This window comes from Haemorhous mexicanus, chromosome 4, assembly GCF_027477595.1.
Source record: "Haemorhous mexicanus isolate bHaeMex1 chromosome 4, bHaeMex1.pri, whole genome shotgun sequence".
Classification (NCBI taxonomy): domain Eukaryota; kingdom Metazoa; phylum Chordata; class Aves; order Passeriformes; family Fringillidae; genus Haemorhous; species Haemorhous mexicanus.
Window position 1 is genome coordinate 1,704,562 of NC_082344.1, and position 14,348 is coordinate 1,718,909.

General features: G+C 44.7%; 1 protein-coding gene across 1 annotated transcript; it reads left to right on the forward strand.

The window, feature by feature from the left end:
* The first annotated feature begins 1,399 nt into the window (after positions 1–1,399).
* Positions 1,400–13,985, forward strand: CCDC158 (coiled-coil domain containing 158). The gene is given in 16 exon segments (XM_059845599.1): positions 1,400–1,534; positions 2,871–2,923; positions 3,169–3,356; positions 3,359–3,472; positions 3,736–3,836; positions 5,178–5,686; positions 6,349–6,530; positions 7,310–7,462; positions 7,579–7,697; positions 8,324–8,482; positions 9,501–9,593; positions 10,091–10,216; positions 11,820–11,906; positions 11,908–11,975; positions 12,837–12,904; positions 13,909–13,985. Coding segments are annotated over 16 exon segments (2,232 nt in total).
* Positions 13,986–14,348: the final 363 nt, after the last annotated feature.

Genomic DNA, 14,348 nt, shown 5'->3' on the forward strand with positions numbered 1-14,348 from the left:
GATCCCGATGGGGAAAAGATATCAAGTGTCCCGCTGAAGCCAGGCTTTGAATGACACTTGGGGGAGAAATCAAGCCCTGGGTACGGCGTTTATTGGCTTTCCCGCATGCACATGATCGGCTCCTGAGGGAGGAGCTCGTTCCCAAGGCTACCGAGGGAGCAGAGGGGTGGAGTAAGGAGCAGGTGGCTCCCAGCAGGGCTCGGGAAGTTGGATTGGCAGCCCGCAGCACAGAAGAGCCAGGAGCGAAGGCGGGGTGATGAGCTTCCTTCTCAGCCCCATAGTCAAGAGCTAAACCTCAGTGCCCCATCCCAAATCCCGGAAAAACAAAGCCCAGCACTGCCTGCCGGAGGTAGGTGCTGGCTCCCTCCCAGGTGAGTTTTCATGTTTTATTAACACCTGGGACTGTTGGAGGATTAAAATATCATTTGACTATATCATAGAGCTTCACGATATTGTAGGGTATTGTATTTACCTAAACACTCATTTATATCTTATCCCTGTAAGTAAGAAAAACCTTTTTGTTGCTGCCTCTTCCTGGTGGTGTGACAAATGTCCTTTTTTCGAGCTGTTTTCCACTTGGGATTGCTGTGCAGCAAGGGGAATGGAGAGCTGAGGTCTGTTTTCAGCTGGCTAATTCTTTTCTGTAGTAGTTCACGTAAAACCACTTTTCTCCTTTTGTCTGTCTTTCAGCACCAGGTGGATTTTTTTTTTTTTTTTTGGTCTTGTGGTACCCTTGAGGAATGGATGTGTTTTAAATCTTAGTCAGATATTTAAACAAAATAACACACCTGTCTGTCTCTTGAGTTTTCTCAGACTTGATCTCTCCAGCTGAGGATTTTATTTTGGGCCCCATTCATACACCTGTTCCTGGAAACTTGTATTGAGGTGGTCTTTTGAATAATCTGAAACGAGGGCCTATGGACACCTGTGTGTTCATTCCTGAAATAGAGATCCAAAATGGCACAGTCAGACATGTAATTTCCTTTGCTGAAGTGATTACCTCTTCAATCTACACTCTCTCCCTCACCTTGAAAATACCAGGTAACACAGAAACTTGTCCTCTCTGCCGAGACTGGTGTAAAATTAAAAATATTCCAGTTTGTATTACTGAACTGGATTTAGGACAAGATGCCTTTGAATCTTTTGCTTTTGACCCTCGGGGCTTCTTTTTGGCGGGAGAAAGTCTAAGTCCCCTCACACGACTTCTGCCTTCAATCAGCTCAGGGTCACCCCTCCAAAATGTCCCACCTTACTGGCCAAATATTATATGGAAAATAACCCAGGCCATTCCCTATCCCCGTGAGGAGATTTTTGTCTCCAACCTCAAGCACCAGCGTCGCGAAACCACCTGGGACCCCCGACCACAAAATGGTGCCCACGCCGTGAGGGGGCAGCCGCCATGTTGGGGCTGAGGGGCTCGGCGCCGCAACTCCCGGTGGTACCTGCTGGTCTTCCAGAAGGAGCCGGCGACTCGGGATGGCTCCTTCCCGCGGGGGAGAAGGCGGGAGGAGCTTGGCGGCTCTCCCCGGGGCGGGTTGGTTCGGCAGCAGCCGAGCGGAGCGGGGAGCCCCGGCAGCGCGGTGTCCCGGCGCGCTGAGGCACGGAGCTGCCCGGGCGCCCCTCAGGGCCCGCGGCGGGAAAGCCACGAGGCCTGGCGGCGCCTCGGAATTACCGTGCTTGCCATGGCGGGGCTGAGGGGCTTTTCTCCTCTGTTCGCCTTTCCGGCCCCTCACGGCTGGGCTCTGGGACCATGGACTTCTGTTTTCTCCTCAGTGTGCCCACAGGAAGCACCCTCGGGGCGGCCGTGTCAGGTTTGTTGAAGGTGTTAAGTTAGCCAGAGATGGCGGGTGCTGCTGGGGCTGCCTCGGCCTGCGGTGTGGTCGCTAGTGCTCCAGAGGACGAGTAACGCAGGAAAATCCAAATAAGCTGAACAAGAAACCTGTCAATACCATCTGATTTAAAACTGCCGCTAACAGATTTGTCTCTTTCCTCCACGCCTTTCTGTCTCTTTCCTCCTCTTTTTCTTTTTTCCCTCCTTTTCCCTTCTGCCTGCCTCTGGATCTGTCCTGACCAAACAAACCAGAAGGTTTGGAAAAGGAGAGAAACTTAGCTCCACATCAATACCTTGAAGTCCTCCTGCAGTTTTAAAGTTGGATGGGCAGAAGTAATTTTGTTGCACAAAGTTGACTCTTAATAGATTAAAAAGTAAATGCGCATCTTTTTCTTCGCAGGAGCTGTTCCAATGAATAAGAATATCCAGGAATTAAGGTAGTACACAGGATTTGTTAGCTATTAGAAAATTCCTATTCCTGCTATATGTTATTTTTTCCCCCAGAAGATAGTGCTCATATTTAGTGTTTTTTATATACACTTGTATATCTAAGATTTGAAAGTTGTTCCCACAAAAGGGTCATAAATTAGTTAGAAAATTGATGGCAAACTGTGATTTAATTTACTGATGGACTCAGACTGATGAGTCAAACTGATACCACACCCTCAGGAATGGAGTAAATAGTCCATTGCCTGATCAATTCCAGTAAAATAAGACCAGTGTGATATGGCTCAGGTTTCCTTCTTTTTGTACTCAGGGTTTTATATAACCAAACTTTCCTCTTATTTTACAGTTTCTCCCAGAAAGGTCATGTGCAGAAGAGGCTGCATGAAGTGACTTGAAATTTGGGACAGCTTCTTAAATTTAAGTGAGTCCTTGTCTCTGCTGAGTCTTTGGGCAGTTTCACCAGCACTGTTTTGAGCAGCCCCTTTTTGATTTAGGCCATGTCTTCAGTATTTTGGTTGGTTTAGTTTGGTTGTTTGTTTTTTCTCCTTTAGACCAGTGAGCTGTGTGAGGAAATCCGTTGGAGTCTGATTAGCAAAGCAAACTGCTGGAAATGCAGCTGGAACAAGATGCACTTCAGGATAGCAGGTGTGAAGGCTGAGACAGATTTACCATGGAGAGTGTCTGTATGAGATTTGAGGGGCACAGCAGGCTTCTTCAGGGAGAAGCTTCCCTCCTGGAATAACACTATAGCACTCTGGGGTTAGAAAACAAGTCATTATTTAGTTGTAAAAAACAGCAGTTAATCAACTCAAGTATTACACTTGGGAGGGTAAAACTCCAGGTGAATCCTGTTCTCTAAATTATTTTACTTTGCTTTTGTCTGAATTCAGAAAGAAATCTCAGAGCCAAGAGCATCTACAAATAGAGTTTAAAAATAGTACTGGAGAGTTGGAAGCTGCCAGCCAGCAGCAGGACCAGGTGCTGAGGGGGGCTGGCAGCCAAAAGGAGCATCTGACACAGGAGCTCCACAGCCCCAAGGAATTACTGCTGGAATCACCTGGCAGTCTAATGGACTGCAGAGGAGGGCAGGCAGGAAGCTCTGTGAGCATGGGGACATGGCCTGCCTGGGCACAGCATTTTGTGGTGTCCTGCAGGATCTGGACTCCCAGGTGTCACACATCAAAGGAAAGCTTGGTCCTGAACCAAGTCCTGGTTTTCCTTCCAATGCTCTGTGTTCTGGCTTTTAGGAGATGCATTTGGAAAATCCCTGAGCCCGCTTCTAACCTGGCCTAGGGATAGGGTTGTGGCATGAAGAGGTGCAAGTGGCACCTTGCAGTGAAGGTGGCAGCCTGTGACACTGGTCACACCTCCCTGCTGGGGTTTAGCACGTTTCCATAGCTCAAGGTGGAACCAAAAGGGAGGAAATCACACTCTGGAATCTGCTGCCTTTCCTTCAGGGGTTTGCTGTGTCATCTGGTCCCAATGGGTGAAGGAGGAACTTCAGTCACTGACAGAAGCTTCACAGGCCCACAGAGAGCTTCTGCTGCAGCAGGATCAAGTGAGGTATCAATTCTCTGGCTTTTTTAATTCCTAAAGCATAACCAGGCATTTTTACATGTGTTCCACAGAGAATTCCTTTGGGGTGGGGTGACTAGGAAATAGCAAGCAATGTTTTTGAGGAGGTCAACAATCGTTCCAATAGAAGATGTTTATTTGCTCTTGACTTTCTGCTGCTTTTTGCTTCCATGCTGGTCATCACCTGGTTTACTTACTGCCCCAGAAATTCTATTTTGGAAGAATCCCTGCACCTTACTTCTCTAAATGTCACTTAGGTGGACGAGTGGAATTTGTTGGGACATCAGTTCCACCATTAAAACAAAAGACTGACAGTAATTTTGGCGGTTAAATCAGGTGTTTCTTGCTGGTTTCACTGTGTTTTGTCCTTTCTTGTTTGTGATGTTCAAATTTTTGCCCCGCCATCCATTTGAGTAACCCCTTCAAAGTTAAACTGTCCATAGCTTGATACTTAATAACAGAACGCCGAAATTGCTACAGTTCTGACGAGGGAAAGAAGTTACTTTTTGCCAAGATGAAATAACAGCCCGTGTTTTCTTTTGGGAGGAGGATTGAGCCGCTCAGAAATGAGTGTGAGCACGAGGTGGCAGCACTGCCTCGTAAAGCAGGCAGTGCCTGCAGCTTGCAAGTAGCATCCAAAGCCTGGTGGAGGCAGGTCGTTAAGTCTGGGGTTTGATTACAGCGTAGGAAATGTTAAGAGTAACAGTAGTTTGAGAGGAAGCTTAATCTGCTCCTGTACTCCACTCTCTGCCCCATTCTTTTGGTTTCTCAGTGCTTTTGTTTGATAGAGCCCTTGTTGCAGAGACTGTGAAATGAAGAGAAAAGGGAGAAAAACAGAAAGCCCACAAAGCAGGCAATGTAGAGGAGAGAGAAAACATCCATGTGTTAGGCAGGCTGGGAATGAGGAGGCTGAGGCTGCTTCTCCTTTGATGGTTCTTACAGCTTCTAATTTCTCCACCTCAAACTTCCCATAGAGAATAAGCAAGAACCCTGAATTTGGTGCATCCACATCAAGTCTGTCACCTGGAATCCACAGTTTGTCAGCTCTGTTCCCACTTGGGAGAGGTGAAGAGGATCTATGTAAACCAGGTGTGTGTGGATTTGCCTGTTAGCACTGGTGCCAGTGAAACTGAGTGTGTGAAGATCTGGAATGCTCCAGAGACAGGAGGAAAGTCTCTTGACAAGTGACTGCTTCAGAAAAACAGTCTGGATACAAGGATAAATTACATTACCTTAAACTTGGCCCATAAGGATATTTTTATTAAATAGCCTTGTAGACTGGTCCATCATCTCATGCACTGGCAGAAGTTGCCTCTTTTGAGAGAAAGTGGTTGATGGTATTGTTATTCTTCAGATGGCTGCAACTGAGGAAAACAATGCCAGCACTGGAAGAATCTCCTCCTTGACTGTGCAGCTGGAGATGACCAAGGAAGAGCTGCGTGATGTCACGGAGCATCTGGCAGCCAAACAGAGGGATTTGGAGGCTGCTGAGCAAAGGGGTCTGCTGGGCTGTCTGCAGGAGAAGGAGACAGCCCTTGGGGCTAGCAGCCAGGAGATCAGGGAGTTGCATTCCCAGCTTGGCAGTAGGGTGCAGGAGCTCCAGCACACGAGGAGGGAAGAGGGCTGCTTACACAAGGTGCAGTCGGAGGACGAGGCGCTGAAACTGCTCGTGTTGGAGGAGGAAAGGATCATTGAGGTCTTCCAAAAGCAAATTGGTAACGTGACCCAGATCATGGGCCAGCACAGCCAAACTGCTGGAGCAATGGAAGTGGAGAAATCCCAGCTGAAAAAAGAAATAAATGACCGGAAACGCAAAGCAGAAGAGCTTAAGGTGTGCAAACAATGCTGTGTTTATTTCTCTTTATGACAGTAAATGTTTTATGGTTTTAAATCTCTGCCTTTATGTGCTGATAGTGTGGTTTTGAAGAAGGTCAGGCAATGCCCCTGGAATTCTAACAGCACTTAGTCAGTGGGCAGAGGAAGATAATTCTATAACATTACCACTACCAATGAATAAATTTCTGGTGAAAAGCAGCTGCCAAAAGGCTGGAATGACCTTGGTGAGGTGAGTGTCCATGCCAGAGCAGAACCAGAAATACAAAGTGTTACTGAGAAGCAGCAGACAGGCAGCACTCAGAATTCCAAACTGAGGACACTGGTTATTCCTCAGACAAGAAATACAGGATGTGGTAGTCCCATGCAGGTCAGCATCTTCAGCAGAAAAATCACTCCAAACAGCATTTAATTATCTTTGGTGAGAAGGCATTTGGGTTCACATGGGGGGCTGCTGCAAGAGAATGGCAGTCATGTTCATAAGCTACACCTGGTAAGGTTAATTATTCTTTAAAGCCACCAGCTATCAACAAATAGTCTGTTTCACTCGGGTTTTCCTTTTTGCCCCAAACTGAGATTTTAAGTAGGGCTGTCCACACATCTTTGTGGTTATTTTATATCATTATGTTTATTACACATGCTTGTTTTTTATGTAAGCAGAGTGCAAAGGAAGAGAAAGAAGCCAGACTATGTGAAATGGAGGCCAGGCTGAGCGAGCTGGAGCTGGAAAAGGTTCAGCTGGTTGGCACCAAGAGACTCCAGGCACTGAATGATGCAAAACTGGGAAAAGATGAGCTCCTGCAGGAACTCCAGGCTGGCCAGAGGGAGCTAGCTGGCCTTGCAGGTAGTGAGCCTCAGCTCAGCTCCCACAGCTGCTAATTTGGGCTGATGTTAAAAATAAAAGAGCAGCCTGCTGACTGAATCCAAATATGGCTGCCAGTACAGCGTGAGGTTCCTGCCAGCACAGGATGGTCAGATTTGTTCCGGGGAGCTACGTGGGGTTCTGGCCCTGAAGGGGGGGAGCACAATCTTAGTGGCTCATCTCACTCTGAGCAAAAATATTTTAAACTGTGTGAGTCAGGAGATGAAAAAAGCAGATCTAGTAAATCACAGATAGCAACCTGGCCCTTTTTTTCGAGAGTGGTATGTAACAGCAGTACTGGATCCCATTAACCATCTATGGCCGGGTTATAGTGCAACTTGTTTTGTTGCATATTTGCTACTATGTTATTATTTGATGCTTTAACTTCCATGTTTTCACACCTAACGTGTGGGAAACCCCAACAAGATATATTATTAAAATCTATACAGATGTGTAAAATTATAAAAATCAAATTACTTCTGAAGTATGTAAATATGAGTATGTTATTTAAAATTTATAAAAAGCAGGATCTGGATCCAAAGTAACCACCAAAGGTCAAGGGTGTTCTCAGGTTAATCTGCACAGGAGCTGGCTGGATGCTGCTGGTGACATGCTTTGCTCTCTGCACACCTCTGTACCCTCAGGAAGTAGCTCTTGGGAGCTCTGCTTTTATCACAAGTTGGCAGCAGATCAGTAATCTTAGTCTAGAAAAATGAATGGGTTTTGTCATTCTAATTTCAATCTTTACTTGCTCTCACCAGAGGCATTTTAAGATTTGGAGAGGAATTATCAGGGTAAAGTCAAGGAAGTGGAAAATACTGCAAACAGAGTGAAAATGCAGTTGAAGTCAGCCCAAACTGAACTGAAACAGGCCAGGACTGCTCTAAAGACTATGGAGGGATCTGAAGACAATGGTAACTGTGGATTGAACTTCCCAAAAATCACACGCATTGGTCTTATCAGAGAGTATTTGTTAGTATTGCCATCACAATCCTCATTGTTCAGTGAGAATTAACCTTCTGTTTTCCAGCTCTGGAAGCTGCAGCAAGAGTGCAGAAGCAGATCACAGCCAAAAGAGGACAGATAGATGCACTACAGAGCAAGATGAAATTCTTGGGAGAAATGCATGGGTTAAAGCACAGTCATCCTGTGAAGGGCCAAAAATAGTTCTGCTTGGTGTCCATGGAAATCAGCCTTCAGCACAGACAGGTCTTAATTTATAGTTATATTTATATTTTTATATTTTATTATATTTCTATTTGTTCTGGGAAGAATGAGAGTAATTGCAATGAAAATCAGGCTTTTGCTTATCAGTTCTTCCTAAAAATGTCCAGTTAGGCATTCTGTGTCTTTCTGACCCTGGGTCTCAGTGCTTCCCCTCTGGGTTCTGAGGCAGTTCTGGATGTCAGCTCTGTGTGTCAGGGTCTACCACTGTGAGTCCTTTTCCACTTTCTGTGAGAAATCACTCAGTTGCCAAGAACTGTAGTTCACTGAATGATCATTTATGTTTATATCTGCTGACTGTAATCTGTCCTATTTCTTCACTGGCTTGGCATCCTGTGGATCCTGAAGCTTCAGTGAGGGCAGTCCAGTTGCACTTTTCCCTGTAGGGCCTCTCTTCTTGTTACAGGGCATCATCTTTGTGCAAGATGCAGTATCTAAGCTTCTCAAAGGGTTAGTTCAGATATTTCAAAGATAAGAATAAAATCTATAGGAGATAAATGTCTATAATTTATGAGTTTTGGAGTCATAGTATGTCCTCATTTTAAATGCAGGAGAAGCATTACCTCAGAGACGAAAATAGTAAACTAAGTCAGAAATTGAGCTGTGTTAGAGCAGAGAATATCAGGATTGCTGGGGACCTGGAGATCCTGAGATCACAAGACAAATGGCTCAAAGAAAAACTGTCCAAGATGGAGGCAGCCCTTGATAAGGTAATGTAAGGAAACTCTCAGTTCAGGGAGATTTCTGTTTTCCTCTGCAGTCACCTGGGAAGAGAAGGGTTGGATTTAATGCCTTCTTTTTCACATGTACTCTAAGATCCCCACCTGAACATATTTTTTAGTAGTAAAAGCCTTCTATTTTAATTAAGAGTTTTCTTGTTTTACTCCTTATTAGCTCAGGGAAATCTAAACTACAGGGAATTGAAAATAAATGTGTTGTGCAGGCTGTAGAACCTTCCCTTCCACTGACTCTGGGCACGGCTGCTTTCTCTGCTCTTCCATATGAGGCAGTTTTTACAGTTTCATTTGCCTTTTACATTTTTTAGGTGAGATTTCTGTTGGTGGCATACCTGACCCCTAAGGATAGGTCTGGCCTGCCTGGCACAGAAATCCCAGGTGCCCTGCAGGTAAGCTGCTCCTCTTCCAGGAGGAAGAAACCTTGCAGGATTCCAGCTCTCTCCTGTAAATTGCTATGCGAGGTGTTGTTCTCAAATCCCTTTTAAAAAATGACAAAAGAATTGTGATAGCTGCTCCCAAGTGTAGCATTTCTTTCTTTAAATGCTTGTCACTGGAAACTTACCTTTCTTTTGGGATATGGTTATTTATGCCTCTTTTCAGAGTAAATTTTTTGAGGGGAAGGTAGACAGCAACTTAACAATGGGTCAGCCAAGTCCTCAGGCATCTCTTTTCAAACCTTGAGTGTAGTTTGGCCTCATGAGCACAGCTGAGTTTGCTAATCCCAGAGGTGTTCAGTAGGTCTGGGACTGGCCCTGGAAGGATATTGTCCCTTCTGGCATGTTCTGGTGTGCAGGTTATGGCTGCCAGGCTTGTACAAGCAGTTGCTTTTGAGCCTGTCAGCAAAGGCATCCTGCAGTATTTCTGTGCTGATAGCAGGAGGTAAAGAGCATCCCTGTGTGCCCCTTGTTTTTGTCAGAGAGAGGACAGCAAAGGGTGCAATCCCCTCCAAGTTAGCACAGCTAATTGGTGCCCCTTCTGTGCTCTGTTGGAGGCATCCCTGCAGTTTGCCCAGTGCCAGGGCATCATCCAGTGCCAGGAGCAGGAAGCCATGCATTGCAGGCTGCAGCACGCCTTGGATGTGAGAGTGAGTGCCCTCCTGGGAAGCATGGGCCCAGCCTCTGCTTCCTTTGCTTTGGGGCCTGGCTTTAGGTTTGACCCTCTTCTCTGCAAACAGCTCTCAGAAGTCTGTGTTCTGAAACCCTTTTCTGTGTGGAATTCCTCAGTGCTGCTCATGGCCATAATTCAGGGTTTTTGAAGTGCTAGTTCCAGTGATGACAACAAAATATTAGATGGAATCCAATCCCTATCTTTACTACTTAGATGGATAGAGGATATTTTTTACTTTTGCCTTTTTTTTAACCATGGACTCTTCAGGCTGCAGTGAGGCTACTGCTCTAAATGAATGGTACCTTGGGAGCAGAGTTTGATCACAAGAAATTATCAGTCATTTCAGTGCCCCACCCCAGCTGCTGGCTCTGAAAGAGGAACAAAGTGCTGTATTCAACATACAGCTCTACATAAGCAATGCAAAAAGTGCTTCAGAGGATGAATGACCCAGGTGGGGAACTTGTTTTTCCCCAGGAGCTGCAGGGCCCAGGCTACTCCTCAGCTTCTGCTTCAGGGAAGCTGCAGCACACTGTGCCTCTGTCCCACGTGCTCTCTGCTGTCTGGCCACATGCCCTGCACCTGCCCAGCTCTGCCCCTCAGGTGAGTGCCTGCCTCAGCATGGACACCAGCATGGCCCAGAAATAACATGGGATTTCTTCAGGGAAGAGCATCTGCTCAGAGCATCTGAGAGCAAATTCCTAACACTGAAGGTGAAATAATTTCTGTAGCCTCACATGAGCTGTGTCCTTTCAGATATCTTTTAGGTGTCAAAAACAATGTGACAACCATAAAATCCTATAGATTGTGCTGGGAGTTTATTTTACCTCTGTCACAAATAACATTTATGAGCTATTAAGTTTGAAGGTAAGTGGTTTGGTTTTCACTTTTTTTTTCTCTAAATCGCATTTGACAGTAAAAATAAATTTGTGCTTAGTTGTTGATACATTTAATCATCTGCTTGATATTTGAATCTTCTTCCATTCTGGCTTTCATTGATTTTGATCAGTTTTATCCACACCATTTTTCTTCCTTTTGGTTTTGTACATCTCCCTTTAGATTTAAATGAAATACACTGATTTTTTGTTACAGAAAACATCAACTTTAACCTCTCATAAAAAAATTCTTTAGCTATTTTCTTTATAGATTTTGTGTAAATCTCCAGAAGTGACTTGATATATCTCCCAGGTATTTGCATTAATTTCAGCCTGTAGGAGGCCACAAGTTAGTGCAGGCATTTTTCAGGAATATTTTCTGGTTTGCTTCTTGATGTGGTGGCAAGCATTTCCATCAAGGAACAAAAGATGGTTCCTTCTGTGAGATCCCTGCAGCATCAGGCACTCCCACTCTCTCTTCTCAGAGTTAATCAATTTATACTTCTGAAGATAAAGAAGGAAAAAGCACTTATTTTTAATTTGATACTACAGTGAGGACCCAGCAGGTTGCAGGAGCACTTGAATCAAAGCCTACTTTAATCTTCTTGGTTCCTGCATTATTTGGTTGTTGTACAAAATGAAGCAGCTCCAGCACTTAAGACAGACTCTGCTGGGTGATAGTCTGGTTTCCTAGCTGGAATGTGGAAAAGGAGGATTTGGTCTGGCTCAGTGTCACTTTGACCCATTATGAAGCTGAGGATTTGTTCCCCATATAATCCCTGCTGGAACCAGTGTGTTCACATTAAAAATTACCTTTTTTAAAAAATGAAAATGGGGTAGCAAAGTTGTTCCAAAGGTCCACGTTTTTCCATCCCCAGATGCCACGAAGGTCAGTGGGACCAGTGCTTTGAACATGTGAAATGCTGAAAAATCCAGTTCTCAGCAGTGAAAAATCCAGTTTTCCCTGAAACAAAGGGTTCTTTGAACCAGGCCTTTGCCTCAAGTGCTGAGCAGTAAAATGAGAATAATATTGCACTTGATGTCCGTGATGGCCGTGGCAGTGAAGGGGTTTGTATCTGCAGACAGCTCAGCTGCTGCAGAGCTTGCATGGCAAACGTGGAGTGAGTTTGCCTGGCAAACACCCCCAGGTGCTCCTGTGTCTCCCTTCAGCCCAGTGTCTGTGCCCTGTGGAGCTGTACCTGGGGTCACAGGTTAGAAAGGACAAAGCAAGAGCCAAGGGGGACAAAATGTGTGCATTTGGATGAGTTGAGGCAAGAATTGACAACAGAGTGCCTTTGTAAATACTTTTAAACTGAGTTATTTTGTTTCAGAAGCCTACCAAGCTGGACATTTTGAAGGAAGAACCATTGCAGGATCTGAAGAGGGTTCCTCAAGAAGCAACAGTCTCAGACAGTGAGAGCTCCCTCCATGGATCTCAGCAGCCATGATGGGAGAACATCCCCTTTAACAACCATGAGGAATGCAGGGTAAGAATAATAGATTTATTTCTGTTGTGTGCTGTGTACTTAGAGCGCTCTCTGAAACTGAGGGCTGGCTCTTGACTTGCTTCAGGAGCAGTGTGGGATGTGTTTTTGCAAGGTCAGGTTTACACATAAACTTGAGATAATCTGGAAGCTTCCAAAGCTTCTGTTGTTTGCCAGCTTACTCAGATGCTTTAGGTGGAAGGGAAATAGAAGGTGAGCACACACACCATTTGCCTTTAGTGCTTGCCTTTATATTTGTTCAGAACTATTTTCTTCTTTTCCTGCCACATGTAAATATCCAAATGCAGCAGGTTTTTTTTATACCAAACACATGATAATGGCAGCAGTACATGAAGTTGAAAAATCAATAAAGCACACAGTCTGATGTTTCTAATCCAGAACATAAGGATACTTCATAAAAGAAAATGTAATTCATGAATTTTGATTAACATTAAATCAAAACTGCAGCTGGAGAGGCTGCTGCTGCAAGCACAGTGGAAAAGCACATTTTAGGACAGTGAGAAGTGCTTTGACTTAGCTGAGTAACCTGCTTCTCACAGTACTCGTTTGAGCTTCAGTTTCTAAGGCTTTCTTAATACAGCCCCAATGCTGAGCTTGTTTGTATTGTTTTATTCATAATGCTAAGAGCTTCCTGGGGATTATAAAACCAAGCTTTCATGTCACTTTCATGCCTCTAAGCAAGAGCTCTGAAACATATTTACGTTGTTTGCTTTTCATTTCCATGGATTAGACCTGGAGACTCCATAGGAGCGTTTCACGTTCTCACTGTGGGTGCTGGCTAGCAGGACAAGACTTCAGCATAACCCTCCCAGAATGCAGGTTTTGCCTTCATTTTGCTTTCAGGGGTCCTTCCTGCTCACATCCTGCAGATCTTCAGTCCCAGAATGTTTCCCTGCTCCTGACATCCCTTGGTAAGTTTTCCCTGGCAGCACTGATGTCAAATGGGACCATTACAGAATATTATCAAGAATGTAGTCCCAATACAGTATCTTTTCTTGGGAATTTACTCAAACACCTCTTAGCAGGTGCTATTACAAAGACTTTATTGCACTTGCTACAAAATCTGTATCTTGTTGGAAAGCAGCTCCTCAGAGGCTGCCATGAGCACACCCAAAATTGACAACTTCCATGTTACTTCTCTCATTAGCATCAATAGCATTGTCACATTTTTTACTGAAAAAACACACACTCTCCAGAAACTGTTCCTGGTACCTGCTGAAAGCACTACCTGTGCTTTTACTAGCACACACTAGTTCTACTAGCAGTACCCACTTGTGCATTATCCTAATGCTCCTGAGAGAGTAATTAGATTAACTCCACAATGCCCCTTAATTCTAATAAGCTTCAGGACCCTTAACATGTCAAACATGGCAGCTGCTCAGGGGTGTCCTCGTGTGCTGTCACAGCCAATTACAGGGGATTTTTGACAAGCTGATGATGCTTTCATGGAAACTGCAAGATTTCCAAAACTTAGTTGCATGAGCTCCTGGCATGGCAGGATGCCAAATGAGATGGGGTTTATTTTTGCTGCACTTTTTCTTATTGCATATTCCAGTCTCTTCCCGTTTTCTTCTTTAAGCCTTGTTGCACAGTTTTGGGAAATTATTTCCCCTCATCACACAGTGCATTTGTGTCAGGGACATAGAAGTGACCTGATGTAGGTAATACTAATCAAGTTATTTATTTGTATAAGTCAGAGGTAAGTGTTTCTCATTTTTGTTCTTAGCCATCCATTAATATCCCCAGTGGTTTTTCCATAGTCCCATAAAGAATTGCAAACTGAAGCTGCATTTGTAAGGGCTTTGTAGGTACAGCATAACTTGCTATGGGAGGACTTTGTGGAGCTCCAGCTGGCTGCACCTGAGACTTCAGCCTTTGGTGGTGTTCAGCTAATCTGTTCTTCTGCTATTTTCAGCCATGTCTCCAATGATCAGAACTCGGGAGGTGAAGATAAAGAAATCCAAGGAAAAGGAGAGGAAGCTGTCCAAGTGAAGGCACTATATGCATTAATGATCACTTTCAAGGAGGTACATTGTGTTTAAAATAAGTCATGTTTTTAAAGATTAGTAACAAAAGCCCTTACAATTTTTTAACTCTTGCTTATAGCTCTTGTTTTACATGAGCAGGAAGTACAGAGTAGAAAGGGACCTTAAGGATAATCTCATTCCAGCCCCTTGCCATGGACAAGGACACCTTCCACTATCCCAGGTTGCTCCAAGCCCCGTCCAAACCAGCCTTGGACACTTGCAGGCATGGAGCAGCCACAGCTTCTCTGGGCAACCTCTGTGCCAGGGCCTCCCCACCCTCGCAGGGATGGATTTCTCCCAATGTCTAAGCTAAATTGTTCCTGTTGAA